This window comes from Lycium barbarum, chromosome 9 (genome assembly GCF_019175385.1).
Source record: "Lycium barbarum isolate Lr01 chromosome 9, ASM1917538v2, whole genome shotgun sequence".
Taxonomy (NCBI): domain Eukaryota; kingdom Viridiplantae; phylum Streptophyta; class Magnoliopsida; order Solanales; family Solanaceae; genus Lycium; species Lycium barbarum.
This window is the reverse complement of record NC_083345.1, coordinates 123,831,758-123,853,391: the sequence shown is the minus strand read 5'-3', so window position 1 is coordinate 123,853,391 and position 21,634 is coordinate 123,831,758. Positions and strand designations below refer to the sequence as shown.

Below are 21,634 nucleotides of genomic sequence, written 5' to 3'. Positions count from 1 at the left end.
CCTATTAGTTTAGTAATCATCTAAAAAATCAACTCGAGTATTAATAAATATGAATAGGTAAAATTAAAATTAAAATTTATAAGTATCATCTTACAACACTAATTACCATATAAATTAAAATAATTAGATTATTATTTTTAGTCGTACACTTGAGAAGATACAATTCTAATTTATATAAATGAACTTAAACTTTTTCAATAACAACAATAAGCTATCCATAGGCAACAAAATTGGAGTTGATATTTTGAGGAACACCAGCAAGAAACTTTTCTAGCTCCTCAACATTTGCCACAGCCAAATCAAGAGCAACCTGGAAAAAGATGCACAAGACTAAATCATTTAGATGTAATCATTCATAAAATGATCATTTATGACATATCTAAATTGAGATACTCATTTACATAGGAATATACCTTACTTTGGCATTTAAACTGAATTAATTTAAAAAAAAAAAAAAAAACTGTGGATGCAACATACCAGTGGGATCAAGGTTGGTCAAGTTTTGATAAAAATTATTTAGGAAAGAAGTAAGTTATTATTCTTGAACTCCGCTCTCTCAAATGCCATCCATGAAAAATTTTCATTATTGCTTTTACATCATAACCAAAGTGCATGCATAATTCCCTATATTGATTATTAATGTCGAAAACTGATACACAGATAATAAAAGGGGAGTGCCAAAAAGACTAAACAATGTTTAAATAATTAGATCTCTTGAAATCAAATGTAAATAAATATTCACAGGGTACATGACTTAGTAGTCCAAAAAAGGAGTTCAAACAGTTAGAATAAGTTCAAGCCATTTGCAATCTCTCTCTCTCTCTCTCTCTTTTTTTGGCTACAAGCTAGTTCTTTTTCATCCTCCACAATGATATGAACCGACAAAAAGAGCTACTAAATTGTACCACACGATTCAGAATCATCAAAGGGGTTGCTCAATATCGAAGGGGTTGCTCAATACTAAAATCTGTATATGTCAATGTTGTTGATCTAGAAATGCAGCCTGTCAGTTTTTCTCACTCTTATCTTAGATTAGAGGCCACATTCATAAAGTTTTGGACCCTTTTTACTTTTACCTACAATTAAATTACATTGAAAAGCTTTCTTTTTTGCAACTAATAGGCAGAACAGGAAGGCCACTGAAACTTGTTTAACAACTACAAAATTATGTTTAGCAGCAAAAGCTAACCTTTAAAGTGATAGGTGAAGAAATGAATTGATGATGACTCTCTTGCGAATGCTTCTAAATCTTCAACCATAGCCATCCACCGTTTAAAGCTAAACATCATTTTCTTACCACTCAAAGTCTCAAACTTATAACTATTCACCCGATACCTGAGTTTAAATAAGAAAAATACAATAATGAACATTAAAGGTTGAAGTTGTAACGGCCATTCCTAGGCTATACAAACGGTTACTATGGCTCATGAATAGACAAACAATTACTTTGACTTAATTGCAAGTATTACGTGGGCTGATATATATTTGTTAATAGTTAGTGTGTTATTGTGTTACTATTATTATATAGTGATATGGAGGGGAAAATGTCAAAAAAAGGAGAAAAAAAAGATAAATATGATTCTAGGCCATAGAGAGGTGTCACATCATCTTATTTATACCTAGCTTTATATTATTTATAGATTTATTACAGTTTAATCAAGTTATTGCATATTTGCAATTAGGAACTAAATTGGACCAAATATACCTTAATGTATGTGTGTAGATTCATAACTTCCCTCTAATTAGGCTCACATAGGTTTCATATCAAATAAAGGCATATTTAGTCCAACTAAGTAATAGTAGAGGCATGATTGAACCAAATATTAACGAAGAGCAAATGTTTTGAATTTCGCATAATTAAAGAACATTTTCACCCTTTTCCCTTCTTTTTGTCTTTTTTTATTGGTATCTTCTTTAATTATAGGTGCACAAGCAAGGACATAATTGTCAATTAAAGATCTTCCCATAACTTTGTTATAGAATCTAACTTGTCAAATGAGGCAAGAGATTTCATATCCATAAAATTAAATGCTTCCTGAAAAAGAATTTAAAGAAAACAACTATTTAAAGTCCCATTGTAACTCAAGTATATAAATTACTAGCAATTACATTTTTTACTGCAAGCGCCAACTAGCAATTTTTGAAAATTTGTTCCAAGAGAAGTATTTCTACACATTCAATTAATTTATATAAAACTTTAGTAATTCAAATAAGTCTGCGATAGACACAATACCTTACGACATCTTTTGTCCCAATTTATGTTGACAACGTTTGACTGACATGGAGTTTAATAAGATAAGAAAAACTTTAAAACTTGTGGCTTAAAAATGCTAGGATTATTTTTGTGGTTGTAAAAATCATGTCATTAACAGTAAAATGAAAAGGTTAATATCAAAGGGTTTTTTTTTTTAAACTAGAAATATGTCTATTTTTACATAAACTAAAAAGGAAACCGATCATTTAAAATGGGACTGAAAAAGTGATAGGCAACAATATTGTTAAATCACACAAACAATTAAAGAAAGTAATCAATCAATCAACTATTCCTCAATTTTAATAATAACTTAGTTAACTATGTATGTGATTGTAAAACTGCAAGAGATGAAATATTGAGAACCTAACTTAGAAAATGAAAGCAAGACTCGGCTTTGATCAAGTCTTTCTCTGTAGGAAAAAAGAAAAAAGCAAGACCTTACTGACTTTAGTCAAGTCTTTTGGTTGCGGTAGAGGAATTCCTTTTTTTTTTTTAATAAAATAAAAGGAATAATAGCCGTACTCCCTCTATCTCAATTTATGTAACATAATTTGATTTTTAAGAGTCAAAACTATTAATTTTGCATGTATTCGAACAAAGAATATTTAAGTTTTTTTGACATAAAATTACATATTTAGAAGCTACTTGAAAAGTACTACAAGTTATAATAATTGACAACTGAAAACATTTAAAAACATATAAAAAAATTGCAGTCAAAAAAGAATTTATTTGAATCTTGAAATTCGAAAGGTGCCACATAGAATGGATAGTTTCGTACTCCATTTTGGTCAAGTCTTTGGGGGCCTCTTTAGGGAAAGGTTATTTAATGATTGTTCTGGACTTCAATGATTGTTCTGGACTTCTGGTTGCTAAATGCAAAGAGGATAAGGAGAACTATAATTTAGCTTCCTCTCCTACTTAATAAATTATGCGCGTAAAAACTAGCGGAAATGATTAGCGGAATATCAAATTGTCCATTCGGGAAGGACTTGAGCGGAAATGATATTAAATAATATCTGATATGAAAATTAAATTATGACTTTGAAAAAATAAATTTGGTCAATCCAAATCCGAGCCGAGCGACGATGACGGCACAAGGGGAGTCCCTCTTCTCAATACTTTATGAGCTAGAGGATGTGTTTTGATATATAAACACACAACTCTCTCTTTCCACTGCCAATGTGGTACAAAGTGCTCTTTTTAAAAGGAACTTTGGTCAAATTTTCAATTTTTCCTCCATTTCTCTTCCCTCCATTTCTCATTCACACCAACTAAGCTTGAGTTTGAAATCTTAACAAAAAACAAACTCTTCATAAAAAGTATTAAGGATCTAATGACCCCAAAAATAGTTCAATCATCATCTCATGAATCTTAATACATCTCCCAATTTTCTCCATACATAAATTATGTAATTGCACCTAGGGGTGGGTGTTTGGTTCTTCAGTTCGGTTTTATCAAACTTCGGTTTGGCTATTTCAGTTTCGTTTTTTTGAAGGTGAACACCGAACACCGAACCAAACTAGTTCGGTTCGGTTTCAATTTTTTCAATTCGGTTTTTCTAATATGATATTAGAAGCGATTCCATTTACACTAATTCATATTCTCAAAAGCAACAAAACATAAAACTAACAAATTAAAAACAAAATCAAACAAACAAGATACACCAGAACAGAAAACCATAATCATAATATAGGATTACTAGGTGTTATATACATACAGTAAGAATAATTAAAAAAACACATAAAGGATCTACATTAATCCTAAAGACACATCCTAGTCACCTTTCTTTGTTAAGGATATTTGATTTTCTCAACTGAAGTGGAAAATTAGGGATACAAAAGCAAAAGAGAGCTGATTACAATTGGGTTTTTTTTGGGCTTAAACTTAATGAGTCTGGACTATTTTAATTTTTTTGGGTAATGTATAAATTTCGGTTCTTCGATTCGGTTTCATCAAAGTTCGATTTCGATTTTTTGACGGTGAACACCAAACACCGAACCAAACTAGTTCGGTTCGGTTCTTTCGATTTCAGTTTCTTGAAGTTCGGTTGTGTTCGGTCTGGTTTTTCAGTTTTCGGTATTTATGCCCAACCCTAATTGTACCCCTGTTTGTAATAATACAAAGCCTTCTTTGAGTAGGAACTAGAACTCGTATTTCCATAGGATTTTGACAACAAAAATTTATACTCCAACATTCCTCCATAATTGAAAGTTGAATACGCTTGATATATATATATATATATTGGTTGTGGTGGAGCATTTTTCTCAAACTTTCAAATGTATGATGCCCTTTTTTACCGGTGTTTTCTTCTTCTTATAGTGGAGCACTTCTCACCGGCTTCCAATTGTTGATGTACATCTCACCAACTTTCAATTGTTTGTTGTTTTGGAGCATACTTCTTTCCAACTTCCAATTATTTGTTCACTTCTACCCAACTTCTATTTTTTGTCGTTGTGTTAGAGCGCTTATCTTCAAATTTCAATTATTGATGCACTTCTCATCAACTTTCAATTGTTGATAAATTTGTTACCAACCTCCACTCGTTGATGCACTTGTCACCAACTTCTAATCGTTGATGCATTTGTCACCAACTTCCATTAATCTTTTTTAGCCCACTTCTCTCCAATCTTTAGAGAAGAGTTTCTTCCTCTTGTGCTATAATTGTTTGCTCCTTTTTATATCTGCGATATTTTTTCTCAATTCTTCGTAAAATGATAATCTTTTTCATGCATATATCAGTGGCCCGCGCGCGGTGCAACACATGTCAGTTGTACCACCCGCTAGTAGCGAAATCTATTTTGAGTCTCTACCAGGATCTTAGAGGCTCAGATATCAATTATAAGGAATATAATTTAGTCAAAAAAAGAAATTATTCAATGAGAATATCATTATACTCAATACATCTCTCAATGTTATCCACACGAAAGATATGTAATAACACCCTTATTTAAAATGGTGTTAAACTAACTTTAGGTATAAACTAGAATATCTATTTTCATAGGAATTTGATTATATAACTATTTATATATTAATTAAAGAAGCTAGCGACAAGAAAGAGTTACTAAACGCAGCCTCCACCTCCAAGGCCGCGGTTGCGGATTCGAGTCACTAAGAAAGCTAAGTGAGGAGCTCTTAGAGAAAGGTAAAAGCAAAAAATATAACGGAACCTAAATGATTTTAGTTTTCTACAGTGAAGATGACCTGTACAAATTGTTTAACCTGTCGCCGACATATAAGTTAAACTCATAGATAAACTAAATAAATGATTATATTTCAACAGTGGCCATTTGGCCATCGAACTGATTTATGATAAATTAGCAGTAGATTGAATCTACAACGTACTTTTTGAACAAAGGAAAAATTAGAACAATCTTTAATTAAGGATGTTATAATAATATTTGCTCTTTTCCAATATTTTGTAAGCAATGTCGAAAATGATTAACGAAATCTTCTTTTTACTGTTTAATGTGAAAACTTAGTAAAGTTGTAATCTTCTTTCTTTCCAATTGTGTTCCAACTAATACATATTTTTAAGTAGAGAGAGAGTTGATAGAATGAACGGAAAAGGAATTTAAAAAGACCATGAAGACCAAAAAGGAGATCAAATGATCACTATTTAAAGTCTCAGAGCCCCCATTGTAGCAAGCCAAGCCTAGTTGATCTTTCTAATTATTTCTACGCTACCTACTAATTAATGGAGAAAGTCTTCACTTCTTTTCTGTTGTTGTTTCACTTGGTTGTGGCAAGTTCAGCCGTGACTCATACCAACATTACCACTGATCAATCAGCGCTTCTTTCTTTGAAATCTCAAATCATTTTGGACCCTTTTCACTTATTGGATGAAAGTTGGTCTATAGTTACTTCTGTCTGTCAATGGGTTGGAGTAACTTGTGGTTCTCGTCACCAGAGAGTAAAGTCATTGAATATCTCCAACATGGCTCTTACAAGCAGAATTCCCCCAAATTTTGGAAATCTCACATTTCTTGTATCTCTTGATTTAAGCAGCAACAATTTCTATGGCAATTTGCCTCAAGAAATGGCACGTTTGCGTCGGTTAAGGTTTATTAGACTTAGTCTTAACAAATTCAGCAGGGAGGTTCCGTCCTGGTTCGGGGTGTTACACCAACTTCAAGTTCTGGTTCTAGACAATAATAGTTTCGATGGTTCCATCCCCTTTTTATTTTCTAACATTTCCACGCTTCATGTTTTGGATTTGACAGGCAATTCCTTAGAGGGCCAGATCCCAGAAAAAATTGGAAATCTTGAAAATCTAAGGTTTTTAAGCTTGTATGGTAACAAGCTTATAGGTTCTATCCCTCCGTGTCTCTCAAATGCCTCAATGTTGATGACTTTATATCTTTCTCGCAATTTCCTTAAAGGAAACATCCCCGAAGAGATTGGAAAACTTCAAAACCTAAAACTTTTGGCAATAGAACGTAATCAACTTACAGGTTCTATACCATTCTCGATCTTCGACATTTCTGGAATTTAAGTCATTGGATTTACAAATAATACCTTATCGGGCAATCTTCCTGCTGATATGTGTGATTTGATTCCAATGCTTGAAGAGCTTGATCTAAGTTTAAACAAGCTACGTGGTCATATGCCTCTAAGCTTGCCAAACTGTTCAAAACTTCAACTATTGGGTTTATCTCAGAACGAGTTTGATGGGCCCATATATATAGTGAAATCGGATGTTTAAGTAACCTGCAACACTTGTATTTCGGATCTAACCATTTCCAAGGTTTGGTAAATATCGGATCTACATTTGGTGTTTAATGCGGGATTGTAGTATTTTCTTTTAACTAACTACTTGAAAAATTTGCATCATGTGCTTATATTTTGCAGGGACAATTCCATAAGAGATCGGGATGCTTGGTAAATTGGTTGGTTTAGGATTGGAGGAAAACAATATTACCGGCTGTATCTCAATCACCATATTCAATATCTCTTCTCTACAAGTGTTGTCTCCGGGAAGAAACAGTCTCATCGGATACTTGCCAGGGGAGGTTGGCAACTTGACTAAATTGCAGAATCTACAGCTTGAGGAAAATATGCTTACAGGTATGTACGTAGTTAAAAGGGGTAAGGAAATTAATTAAGATGTTTAGTTATTAATAGCTTGATAGAGTGAACTAATGAAGTACGAAAATCATTACTAGCTAGATATTCCTTAATTATTTCTGCATACATACATTGGCAGGTGAAATACCGAAAGACGTAAGCAATCTTATTGAGTTGGTTAAAATTCATCTGAGTTTCAACAAGTTTATTGGTTCACTTCCAATGGAGATCTTCAACATATCAGGGGTGAGAGATATTGCTCTTGTCGGAAATAATCTATCAAGAACCCTCCCATTAAATATAGGTTCTATGTTACCCGACATTGAAGAGCTTTATCTAGGTAACATGAATCTTTTTGGAAGTATACCTCATTCTCTCTCCAATTGTTCCAAACTCACTAATCTAGACCTTTCTGGAAATAAACTCACCAGTTTGATTCCCAACTCTCTTGGATATTTGACTCATCTAAAGTACCTATTATTGGGGAGAAACTATTTAATGAGTGACACTACCTTAAGCTTTTTGAATTCCTTATCAAATTGTAGAGATTTAGAACTTCTTGATCTATCTTCGAACCATCTAAATGGAATGCTTCCAGTCTCCTTAGGGAACCTTTCCAGTACTTCTCTTGCACTGTTTGAAGCTGCTGATTGCAAAATTAAAGGGGAATTTCCAAAAGGAATTGGGAACTTAAGTAGCTTAATAGACCTTGATCTTTCTGGAAATGGTTTAATTGGATCAATTCCCTCAATAATTAGCAACCTGAGATTCCTTCAGAGCTTTTAAGTTGAGTGGCAACAAACTCTCTGGATTTATTAGAGAGGATCTATGTAAATTGCAGAACTTGGGCTATTTACACTTGACTCAAAATCAACTTTCGGGATCTATTCCTAATTGTTTGGGGAACTTAACTTCCCTTCAGGAGATATTTTTAGGTTCCAACAAATTGCATTCAAACATACCAGCAAGCATAGGGAACGTCAAAAATCTCTTAAAGCTAGACTTATCCTCAAACAATTTGGGTGGTTCTTTACCTCCAGAAATCGAAAATATAAAAGCCTTGATATATATTGATCTATCAATGAATACATTCACAAATGGCATTCCTAGAGAACTTGGTGGCTTGCAAAACTTAATACACCTTTCTTTGAGAGACAACAAATTGCAAGGATCAATACCTGACTCAATAAGCAGCATGTTAGCATTGGAATTTCTAGACCTGTCTCATAACAATGTTTCAGGATTAATTCCCCTGTCTTTGAAGAAACTTCAAAATCTCAAGTATTTCAACGTTTCTCTCAACATGTTGGTTGGTGAAATCCCCTCTGGTGGTCCTTTCTAGAACTTCTCTAGTCAGTATTTCATGTCCAGTGAAGCATTGTGTGGTTCTCCACGGTTTCATGTTCTGCCATGCCACACTAGTAGTTCAACGCATAAATTCAAGAGGAAAAAAGTACTTGCTCTAATTCTACCAACCAGAATTGCACTTGTATTGGTCTCCATCGCCTTTATGCTTGTATGGATAAGGTATGTAAGACGTAAAAGAATCGATCCTCAGCAAGCAGTTGATTCATCCTCTGTCGTCTCAACAAGAGGAAGAATTTCATACTATGACTTGCTCCAAGCAACTGATTCACTCAACGAGAGAAATTTGATTGGTTCTGGAAGTTTCGGCTCTATTTACAAAGGCATCCTCGGAGATGGGACTTCCATTGCAGCTAAAGTGTTCAATCTGCAATTGCAAGCGGCATTTGGAGTTCTGATACAGAATGCCAACTTTTGCGCAACTTTCGCCATAGGAATCTCACCAAAGTCATCACTAGTTGTTCCAACCTTGAATTTAAGGCTTTAGTACTCCAGTACATGCCTAATGGGAGCCTCGATAAGTGGTTATACTCGCATAACTACTTCTTAGACATCAAGCCTAGGTTGAGTATAATGATAGATGTGGCATGTGCATTGGAATGTCTCCACCATGGCTACTCATTTCCCGTGATTCACTGTGATTTGAAGCCTAGTAACGTCTTGTTGGACGAGGACATGGTTGCCCACCTAAGTGACTTTTGCATTTCAAAACTGCTTTCTGATAATGAAAGTGTTTCATACACTAAAACTTTAGCAACATTAGGTTATATTGCACCTGGTAAGTAATCTCTTAATTAATTGCTTTTGAATATTTCTATTTCCTTTTCTCCACTAATATATGCTGAATTTTGAAAATTGACTGATTGCAGAGTACGGATTGGAGGGATTGGTGTCAACAAAATGCGATGCTTATAGTTATGGGATCATGCTGATGGAAATATTTACACGGAAAAATCCTAGTGATGTAATGTTTGATGGAGATCTTAGCTTGAAGCAATGGGTGAGCAATTCACTCCCACATTCAGTAACGGAAGTTGTCGATGCCAATTTAATAATGCCACAGGATAATCACTTAGAGAGAAAGTTAGAGTGTGTGGTATCCATCATGAAAGTGGCAATGGATTGTTGTGTTGAATCTCCTAGTGGAAGGATTGACATGAAAGATGTTGTAGCTAGGCTAAAGACAATCCAGATTCAACTCAGTGCATGTTGAGCAAGTTCTTGTTAGAAAATTTTCTTCCAAATCATCCCGTGTGTAACAAATGTTTGCAATAATATTTAGGTTCAAATAGGATATAATTTTGTGTATATCATAACAGAGAGAATTAGTTATGTAGACCTCTTTCCTCTTGAATTTTAAGTGTTTTTGGCCTAATCCCCCTCTACTTTATTGTTTTTCCTTTTTATCTTTAGTAGAACTCAACAACTTGTAACGGTTTTTATAAAAAGATATATATTATGTCTAGATATCCTCTTTTAGTTTTCTCTCATCAATGAACATGAAAAATCATGCACAAAATCACCTATGGGGAGTTCATTCTTGTAAATTTCAAAGCACAGAAGAAACGAAAATGTTTAGTTGATAAGGAATATTGATTCATAGTTACAGTAAAAGATCATTCACATAGCAAAGGGACTCACTTAGGAAATTGATCAAACTCCTTACGACCAGCAAGTTTGCCTGATTGTTTGAAGGTTTTTGAGAGTTTAATTGTCCCAACAGTCTTTGCAGTTTTGCAGAAAATTAATAGCACTATAAAATATTCAATTCATAAAGTTTGTAATATAGAGAAGAGTTTGCGATTTCATACCTGATGTTGTTGTTGAAGATGTATCAGTTGCTAGTCCGTTTCCAACACCGACAGTTTCACCAGAAAGATTTTCCTCATTGTGAGTTGCTAAATCGTATTAAAATGCATAAATCTAATTGAAATTGAACTGAAAATTGCGGAAATGAGAGTTGAAATAGAGTTTCTAGACCTTGAATTTAATTTTCATCGAATAATTCTGGACAAAAAAACAACTTCGAAAAAAACTTGAACAAAGTTGAACTGAATTAGATTCTTCAATTCTTTCTTTGATTTCTGTCTGTTGAATGTAACTCGATCTAACTGTGATGCTCTGATACCATGTTGAAGCATTCAACCATGGAAACAGATAATCAAAGCTAAGTAAAAGGAAGAGAAGTAGTTATTATTTGGAAGGAGTTTGGAAAAAATATCTTCTCATTCAATCGTATGTGATCTGTACATTGAGTTGTATTATATACACTTAACTCCTACACTAACTTCTGTCACACCCCTTTTTTTGGGCCCCGCGCGTAGTGTCATGGGTGGCTTCACCGCCATGCCCAATAACCCCTTGGTCGCACCCCATGGCCCTAGTGTCATGGACGACTCCGTGGTCTCGGTCGCACCAAGCGACAAGAACGCCTATGCCAATGTTGCCCCATCGGTTGACATATCTACAGATAGTTGAATATAGAATATATATATAGCGGTATATACCCCGAGTCTGCGGGCATTTCAGGATTGAAGGTTCTCGAACCTGGTTACGACCAAATAGACCGGCCAAAGGTGGTTCTATATAGCTCTTACGCTTTTGATTAGGAAAGCGGCACATACCAGGGGGTAGCGACTGTTTATTAAAAACACAGGACGCTTTAACCTTCCCAACAGGTAAATTCGTAGGCGTCTATTTTAGCGAAGAATATTTTGATGCCCGAAACTTGGGTTATAGAATTTTCCCGTGCAATGCGGTCTTCTCAGCTCCCTTGCTCTGATGGATGCTTTCGACGGTAAGGTTATCGATGTCCAGTTCCGATCCATGTTGCTTGGCTCCGGTTTGGGGTATATACCGCTATATATATATTCTATATTCAACTATCTGTAGATATGTCAACTTTGCACCCAAAGCGTCTATCAACAAGCAGCGCCCTCAACGCTTGCCTGCAGTCAGCGCCCATGCGCCCATGTCAGGCAGCCCGCGCGCAGTGCCCGATCGTCTGCGCCCCAGGGCGCCCGACAGTGCCAGCGCCCCAGCGCCCGCGCACGACAGCCTGTGCCCACGCACGCTCGATCGTGCCCGCACCCCGGTGCGCACGGCAGTGCCATGATCCGAAGATGCTGTAATGAACCTGCTCTAGTTTAGGTCACTTTTGATGTAAATATCGAGTAGTTTACTTTCTGTTCTTGTAGTATGATTCTCTAGCTTTTTTATGTCTACTCCTGTAACTTGGGTTTTTATTTTTAAAGCATTATTAGGGGGGATATAGTTGGTGAAATCAAAAAAGCATTCAAATCTTCTACAAAGGTGTTCTCTCTCCCTCGAACACCCCAACTCTCTTGTAATCAATTCTCTGTTAATACAAGCTAGCATTTTCGTTTTCAATTCTCTCATTGCAAATTGTTGATGACACGGTTTTCCTACACGGCACTGACAGTCTAGTCTAGCGTGTAGAGGGGACCTCAGGTTGGCGGATAGTGATCACACGGAAGTCGGATTACTTAGCCTTACGTCGCCCTTCTAAACATCTCAAGAAGGCACCGCGTAACAGTAGGTACGTAGGTTTTTATTGTTAAAGGGTTTTTCCAATTGAAGTGACGATTTTGAGTAGGGATTAGTTATTTTACAGAGTCGCCACTTGGAATTGAGTTTTGGTGTTCCAAGCCACCTTATGAATCCCTAATCAAAAGGAAATGACTCTTTTATTATGGTCCGCGAAAACAGAAGATCGGGTAAGGAATTCTGTTAATCGGGGAGAAGGTGTTAGGCATTTCCCGAGTCCCGTGGTTCTAGCACGGTCGCTTTATCGACTTATACTTAGCTTAAATCATTTTTGAATATATTATGAATCTGAACCTTGATTTGCCCGTATTTTTATTGTTGAACTTTTATTAGTCTTGATTCGGATGCGTAACCGCATTCCGGATCTTGACATACACCGGCTTAAAAGCATAACCGCTTTCTTCGCTCATATGTATCACACCTAATTTATCTCTGTCTACACGTCTTGATTTGAATTAGTAAAATTTAATTATTAGAACAATTTGTCCAAGGTGCGTAACCCCATTCTTAGCTGAAAGGAAAGTTCTTTAACCATGCCTAATATTTGCCTATAATTTGTTAACAGGTCTATATAAAAAAATTAACTCAACCATGCGTCTAAACAAATGCCGAGAACGACGCAATAGAAATTGGAATTAAGAGATTCATAATGCGTTAATTATTAACCCAATCTTAAAACTCCGTTCCTCTATTGTTGTTAGCCTTTACAGTAACATGTGGATTTCCCAACGTGGTTAAACATGCAAAGAATCTTGTATATTAACTATTTTCATTTCTTTTTTAAGAGCAAATTATAACAAAAAAAAAAAAAAACTATTAATAGTAGAAACAAATTAAAGGCCAAATCATACGCTAGAATAAACATGATAGCCTAATTCATTTAAAAATTTAGTGGGTCTATTCAAAGTATTTCACATGAATTCAAAACATAGAATCACATAAATATATCTTTAGGAAAAGATAAACTAACATGCTAAATTGCCTGAGACTTAACCATTCAAGATGAAACAAAATACCATCACTGTAATCTTGTCTTTTAGAACAATTAGCACAACCTATTCAATACACTAATCATATAAAAATATAGACCCCATAAACTAATTGAAAATAGCAGAATAGTATATAAGCTACGAAACAAATAGGAAATATTAACAAGAGGATAGAAATGGACCTCTAGAAATGCCAAAACTCATTCCAAATTGATTTCAACATCATACAACTACAAATGACTCCATAAGCAAGACCGAGACCAACTTTGATTCCGAGCCTCGAACAGAGTAATCCACCTCAAACTGGAAAGCTTCGGACCCCAACTCAATGATCTCTGTTGAATATCATCGGGGTGAAGATTGAAGGTCCCCTGATGGTCAACTATGGTATTTTATGGTGCTCCCATGGTGTTAACAAAGCTGGTTTACGTGGATTTTAGGTGAAATTTCGTGAAGAACGTAAGCGCTAAAATTGCTTTGGCGAGAACCTTTTCTTAAGTGAATTGTGGCTGATGAGTTTTTTTTTTGTGGTGTAGGTATGGACGTGGCGGCTGAGTATATAGTGTAGGTCTAGGTTTTTTAGGTGCGAGTGTTATATATTTGTGGAAAACAAAATCAAACCCCAAAATAAGAGTGGGCCCACCCCAATAACAAATTCCCCTAAAAAACGTGAACCCCCTCCCCTTTTGTGATAAGGTTTGTTATCAAACTTTGTCATTTTGTGGTGAGGTGGTACAATTCTATTTGCTCATTTTTTTTAATAAAAAAACAAAAAATATTTAATAACTATTTTTTAGATAATTGAAAAAAAAAATCTTAAAATAAATGACTGGCTAAGCAAAATTAAAACCTATAAAGCATATTTTTGTAATTTTTCTTTCTTTAAAACACAAAACTTATACTCTAGAAATAGCAAATATTTTTGTTCTTTTTTATTTTCGCAAATAAGCCTACTAAATAAAAATAAAACCAAATAAAATGTCCAAACCATATTTAAAGGAAAATTTAGATACTAGAAGGTGAAACACCCCGGGGAGGGTCAAAAATCACGTGTCTACAGCTGCCCCTTTTTGATTGAGAACACGAAGAGTTTTCAAACAAACAAGTAGACAAAGAGACTAGTTTGACCCTACCGTTGTTCTAAAAGGAAGGGAAAGAAAGAAGATGATGCAACCGAGCCCTGTTTTTGGGCATCCTATATATCCCGGGTTATAAGAGAATCAGGTCATGTGTAGTTCAAAAGTAAGACGGGAGATGAAACATATTGAGGTGAATAGTCGAGCGAGGTCCTGTCGAGGCTCCGGTACGCGGTCCTATTATTACATCAAATGAAAGACAAAAGTGAAAAAGAAAATACAAGCACAGGATCTTAGCTATGGAGCTTCTCTTGAATCTTGACTCGAATCTTCATGTTTTCTTAAGAGTGAGATAAACACTTCGATCTCGAATTGAACTTATAAGTAAACTCCATACTTTAGGCGGGGTCCTGATCTTGAAATTGAAAAGCAGTTGAATGTTGACCTTATTATTCGGGCGGGCTCCTGCTACTTCTAACTGAAAGTACACCCTATTCTTCAGGCAGGCTCCTGAACTTGAAATTGAAAGATGTCCCTATTATCCAGGCGGGTTCCTGAACTTGAAATTAAAAGGTGGCCCTATTCTCCAGGCGGGTTCCTGATCATCCCAATCTTCAAGCGGGTCCTGACTTGCTCATATTTTTCAGGCTGGTTCTGACTTGCTCCCATTCTTCAGGAAGGTCCTGACTTGTTCCCATTCTTCAAGCGGGTATGCTTGTTACCATTATCCAGGCGGGTCCTGACTTGCTTCCCATTCTTCAGGCGGGTCCTAACTTGCTTTCCATTTTTCAGGCGAGTCCTGACTTGCTTCCCATTCTTCAGGCGGGTCCTGACTGGGTCCTGACTTGCTTCCCATTCTTCAGGCGGGTCCTGACTTGTTCCCATTTTTCAGGCGGGTCCTGACTTTCTTCCCATTCTTCAGGCGGGTCCTGACTTGCTTCCCATTCTTCAAGCGGGTCCTGACTTGTTTCCCCTTCTTCAGGCGGGTCCTGACTTGCTTCCCTTTATTCAGGCGGGTCCTAACTTTCTTCCCATTCTTCAGGCGGGTCCTGACTTGCTCCCAATCTTCAGGCGGGTCCTGACTTGCTTCCCATTCTTCAGGCGGGTCATGACTTGCTTCCCATTCTTCAGGCAAGTCCTGACTTGCTTTCCATTCTTCAGGCGGGTCCTGACTTTCTTCCCATTCTTCAGGCGGGTCCTGACTTGCTCCCATTCTTCTGGCGGGTCCTGACTTGATCCCATTCTTCAGGCGGGTCCTGACTTGCTTCCCATTTTTCAGGCGGGTCCTGACTTTCTCCCCATTTTTCTGGCGGGTCCTGACTTTCTCCCCATTCTTCAGGCGGGTCCTGACTTACTCCCATTCTTCAGGCGGGTCCTGACTTGCTTTCCATTTTTCATGCGGGTCCTGACTTTCTTCCTATTCTTCAGGTACGTCCTGACTTTCTTCCCATTCTTCAGGCGAGTCCTAACTTGCTTCCCATTCTTCAGGCGGGTCCTGACTTTCTTCCCATTTTTGAGACGGGTCCTGACTTTATTCCCATTCTTCAGGCGGGTCCTGACTTTCTCCCCATTCATTAGGCGGGTCCTGACTTGCTTCCCATTTTTTAGGCGGGTCCTGACTTTCTTCCCATTCTTCAGGCGGGTCCTGACTTGCTCCCCATTCTTCAGGCGGGTCCTGCCTTACTTCCCATTCTTCAGGCGGGTCCTGACTTGTTTCCCCTTCTTCAGGCGGGTCCTGACTTGCTTCCCATTCTTCAGGCGGGTCCTGACTTGCTTCCCATTCTTCAGGCGGGTCCTGACTTGCTCCCATTCTTCAGGCGGGTCCTGACTTGTTTCCCATTCTTCAGGCGGGTCCTGACTTACTTCCCATTCTTCAGGCGGGTCCTGACTTGCTCCCATTCTTCAGGCGGGTCCTGACTTGCTTTCCATTCTTCAGGCGGGTCCTGACTTTCTTCCTATTCTTCAGGCGGATCCTGACTTGCTCCCATTCTTCTGGCGGGTCCTGACTTGCTTCCCTTTTTTCAGGCGGGTCCTGACTTTCTTCCCATTCTTCTGGCGGGTCCTGACTTTCTCCCCATTCTTCAGGCGGGTCCTGACTTACTCCCATTCTTCAGGCGGGTCCTGACTTGCTTTCCAATTTTTAGGCGGGTCCTGACTTTCTTCCTATTCTTCAGGTGGGTCCTGACTTTCTTCAAATTCTTCAGGCGAGTCCTGACTTGCTTCCCATTCTTCAGGCGGGTCCTGACTTTCTTCCCATTTTTTAGGCGGGTCCTGACTTTATTCCCATTCTTCAGGCGGGTCCTGACTTTCGCCCCATTCTTCAGGCGGGTCCTGACTTGCTTCCCATTTTTCAGGCGGGTCCTGACTTTCTTCTCATTCTTCAGGCGGGTCCTGACTTGCTCCCATTTTTCAGGCGGGTCTTGACTTGCTTCCTTTCTTCAGGTGGGTCCTGACTTTCTTCCTATTCTTCAGGCGGGTCCTGACTTGCTCCCATTCGTCAGGCGGGTCCTGACTTGCTCCCCATTTTTCAGGCGGGTCCTGATTTTCTTCCCATTCTTCAGGCGGGTCCTGACTTTCTTCCCATTCTTCACGCAGGTCCTGACTTTCTTCCAATTCTTCAGGCAGGTCCTGCAAATTATCAAAGACAAATAATAGGAACAAAATTTTTCTGTCCCAGTTTCCACCAAGAAATTTTTTGTCAGTGTTAACAGAATTATAAATTATTGTAAAACAAACCAAAGTTTCAAGTAGGAAGTGCGTCTCCTAAAAGCGGAACTGGAAACACGCACACTAAGAAGTGCATCTGCTAGGGGTTAAACTGAAAGACTCTAAACGTTGCTAAAGGTAGATCCCATTATCCAGAAGGGTCCTGATGAACTGCATAATCATCCCATTCTTTAGGTGGGTCCTGCACTTATGACTCTAATAATATTGACTTGCATCCTCCAAAAAGGTACCTGCAACTAACGAACAAAATTTTCTGCCCCAGTTTACACTTTTGAATATTCGGGCTTTGAAGCCTTTGATTTGAAGATAACATCCGTCCCTGTTTCAAACAAAGAATATTTGTGAGTTTAAAAGCATGGTGGTTGTTTTGTGGCTTGGCTGTGAAAGCAACTGCTTTTGCATTTATCTTGTTTGGCTCCGGTTTTAGACAGTTATCGCATCCTGTTGACCCACGGTATTACTGACTCAAACATGGTTGCCAAAATGTCTCAGAAGTAACTTCAACACCAGACCATATATCTCTTGTTTCATAATGTTCGTTGACTCAAACTTTATTGAACCTTGTATTTCACTGAATCCAGAACCTATTAACGGTCGACAGTTGGTTGAGTACCTTACGCCGACTGAATTATGTTACCTTCATGTGCTAGCCAAGATGTTTTGCTTCGCAATTGGGAAAACTGGTAGCAAGTTTTGTGATCCTTTCTTACTTATCTCGTAACAGAATGACTCAAAAGAAAAAGCATGAAATCCAAATGACGAAAGAATAATAAAAGATAAAGATGAAAAAAGGTCAACAAAAGGATATCCCCTCCGAGAAAGAAAAGAACGGGGAAAACTTATCTGAATGTTGTAGCCAGCTCCAATGATATGACATGCATTTTGGCTTAATCAGTCTGATTTGTCCATCCTAATTATTCATAAACTCTTACTAACCCTTTGACTTCGAAACCGAATGTCTACACCCAACAACTGCGTCAAAACCAAGGCCTTCATACAACTAGTGGCACCCGAAGGTTTTTTTACCAACAAGTCTCACTCATTTTCAATTCTCTCAAATCGCCATCGCCTTACGGTGCTTGTGAGGGTTTTCACCAATAAGACTCTCTCATTTTCATTTTTTCTTCCATTCCCCTTATGCTGATGCCACAAGTGATGCCAATGATGCAAACGCCTTATACTCATAGCTTGCTCAGCCTTGACATTCTTAATGATTGATCTGAAGGTCTTTTATTTGGTTGTAACGTGGCTTTTGGATAGGGTTGGAAATAAAGGATGACATGAAGGCTCAAAGACAATATAAAAGTAATAAGGGATGAGACTTATAATGTTTGGAATCGACTCAAAAGAAAACAATAACTTCTGTCCCATTTTCTTCGAAACGGGAAATTTTGGATTTTCTTTGGTTGGACCGAACCCCAGAATAGGGCTGCCTACGTATCCTGCCGAGACAAGAATTAGGTCAAACATAGTTCATGAAGCTCATTTCTTGTGTGTTTCTCTTCGTTTTTTCTTCTTCTTTTTGTGTGTTTTTTTTTCTTTTTTTTTTCTTTCAACTCTTTTCTCTTTATTTTGACTTTCTCCTTACCTTTTCACCTTTCTCTTCTGACTCTTTTTTTATACTGTACTTTGATTCCAAAAGAGGGATATGAAAGAAAATAAAACTAAGGCTCAAAACGGCTAGCAAAGGGTGACACAATGTTCAGATAGCAGAATGAAATGCCTTCGTCATACCAATCATTGAAAATATCAAGTACAAAGCATGCGATTCGAGAATGAGAAGTGAAAATCATTTGGTATCTCTTTATAATGGATGACTCAAGTTAATTGGAGCGAACTTGCTTTTTGACCTCTCTTGATATTGGCCCACTTCAACTCACTTGGGATCAACATTTTGTTATACACTAGTGCCTTTCTCATGATTCCCAAAGTGATCGTATTAGTTTCATTTGAGCTAGACTTCAGCTTACTCTCAAAATGTTTCAGCACTCTAATATTTCCTCACATATTTTCTTCACCATTTTCAATCTTTTGGGTGCATTTCTTTAGTAATTAAACTGGCCTTCAAGATCTGGCAAAAAATATCCGCATGCATGTCATGTCATTAGAATCAGCCTGAAAAGAACTGTACAAAAGAAAAACTAAAGAAGACATACTAGGAAATGACAAAACAAAAACTCTTTTTTTTTGTAATTATTAAACAAAATGATAGAAGGGTTTTGACATTAAAACAAGCAAATAAACTTTGGATTACAACCCTAAAATAACCCAGATAACAGAAAGAACATCAAAACAAACTACCAAGACTCCTTCCTAGAGGGGAGGGGAGCGACTTCCCAATTGCAAAGTTGTCATCTTAGCCACTAAGTGGCACATAAGCATTACTTGAACCATTATCAATTTTAATCAAATTATTCTCAGCAAACAAGTTCTGGGTCCCTTTAACCAATTCATCCTTATCAACTTCTGGAACTGAGACTGATAGCCTGAGAGGTTTCCTAGATGCCTCCCTTCTCTGTTGTCTATCCTTCTTGTATCCCTGCCTAGGTCGAAAGTTGGAGCTGGTACGAGGTCGGTATGCTTGTGGGGTCGGGTAAGAACCTCGTGGAGCTGGTGCTCACCATTGTTGGTAATGATGTGGTTGAGCATATGGCTGTGCAGCACAGGCAAAGTACTGGAGAGGTGACATGGAATATTGAGGGTCTTGTAGAGGAAAGTAATGTTGAGGTTGAGCGTATGGAGTTTGGGAATAGACTTGAGGTTGTGGCTGGGTATATGAGCGAGATGGACTGCTCACACCTCGTCGTGCTTCTGGTATAATCATGGCTACATCATCATTTTCCCTCATGTCGCTCAGGCTTCCCAAACCATTTTAAGTTACTTTAGCATTTACTTTCATGTCAGCAAAACTCATGATACGTCCTGTTTTGATTCCATCTTCTATCATTTCCCCCATCTTAATGACCTCCATAAACGGTTTGCCCAGTGCCAGGAGCATGTGTTGATAGTATTCTTTAGTTTGGGCTTAGAGAAAAGTATCTACAACCTTACCTTCTGCCATTGGAGGCTTTACTCTAGCAGCCTGCTCTCTCCACCTAATGGCGAATTCCCTGAAACTTTCTGTAGATTTCTTCTGCACCTTGGTCATGGACATTTTATCTGGAACAATGTCTATATTATACTGAAATTGTCACACAAACTCTTGAGCCATGTCATCCCAAATATGCCACTTAATGACGTCTTGATCAGTGAACCAATCCGAAGCTATTCCTGTTAAGCTGTCGCTAAAGTAGGCCATAAGCATTTCGTCCTTACCTCCAACTCCTCTCAATTGATTGCAATACCTCTTCAAATGGGCCACAAGATCACCATGCCCATCATACTTGTCAAACTTTGGAGTCTTAAAACCAGAGGGCAAGTGAACATTAGGAAACATGCACAAGTCTTTGTATGAAACACTCTTATGACCTTCCTGACCTTGCAAGTATCTTATGGATTGCTCCAAGGTTTTCATCTTTCTAGTCATTTCCTCATCATCCACGGTCTTGTCTAGTTTTTCACCGTTAACGGGAGGCTCAAGGTGAGGGTTATAACCATATGGGTTAGAGACATTTAAAGTCGGTTCTGGAGTATAGGGTTGAGCATCAGGGGTTTTGAACAAGGGCCCACTGTTAGATGGATCACCAGGCACAGTGAGTGGAGCTCGGGTTGAGGTCGGCATATTAGGGTAAATGTCAAGGAAGCCAGGTGGCGGTGGAGGTGGTGCCTGACCAGTCATCCAAGCCCGATACATGCTTGCAATGTGTTGTTTTAACATTCTCACTTCTTCGGCTAACCTCGAGTTTTGGTCAACCAACGGTGTTTGAGCGCTAGCGTCAACCAACCCAGTGTCCTCGTTGGTCGCCATTGCCTTTTTGGTTTTCGACCTTGTGTTGTAAGGATGAGTCGCCAATTTTAAAACCACAAACCAACCACCTTCTAAAATCAAACATCATGAATAAAAACGATTGAGTTAGGGAACCGCGCGTAAGTCACATATGCACGATTATTAGTTCTAGAATGATTCTAAGGGTAACAATGTCATTTTGGCATCATCCCCATTTTCGTTCGATTTGGCCTTCCTCTCTTTCATTTTTTGCTTTCCATACCTCTCGGTTCACTCATCTTTTTTTCTTTTTATGATTATCTCGCCTTTTCTTTCCACTCTTTTTTATTCTCCGCTCTTTCAATACTCTTTTTGGATTTTTTTTTTAAAATAATTCGATCGAACCCGGCTTGGGTTGCCTACGTATCATGCTGGGACATGAATCAGATCTTTGCGTAGTTCGGGAAGTTTTGGCAAAAAGTAATCAACAAAATTGTTTCGAATTTTCTCTTCTCTTTTTTTTATTTGAAATTTAGGAAGAGAAAAAAAAAACTACAAAACTTGAAAAAAAAATCTTTTTGGATTTTGATTGTAAAAGTTCCTCCAAAGAAACCCCGCTAAAAATACTACTCGAAGTAAAATCTTTTTGCGTTTTCCTTTTTCTTTTGGATAGGGCGTTAAAAAGGAATATTCCCCCTTTTTATTTTTATTTTTTTATAAAACTATC

General features: G+C 37.7%; 2 protein-coding genes across 2 annotated transcripts; both read left to right on the top strand.

Moving 5' to 3' along the window:
• Window positions 1–5,948: 5,948 nt before the first annotated feature.
• On the top strand, window positions 5,949–6,746 carry LOC132612314 (LRR receptor-like serine/threonine-protein kinase RGI5). Its single transcript, XM_060326610.1, has one exon. It carries the CDS (start codon window positions 5,949–5,951, stop codon window positions 6,744–6,746), a length of 798 nt encoding a protein of 265 aa, XP_060182593.1.
• Window positions 6,747–7,125: 379 nt separating this feature from the next.
• LOC132612313 (putative receptor-like protein kinase At3g47110) lies at window positions 7,126–8,104 on the top strand. The gene is made up of 2 exons (XM_060326609.1): window positions 7,126–7,318; window positions 7,458–8,104. Exons 1-2 carry the CDS (start codon window positions 7,126–7,128, stop codon window positions 8,102–8,104), a joined length of 840 nt encoding a protein of 279 aa, XP_060182592.1.
• Window positions 8,105–21,634: the final 13,530 nt, after the last annotated feature.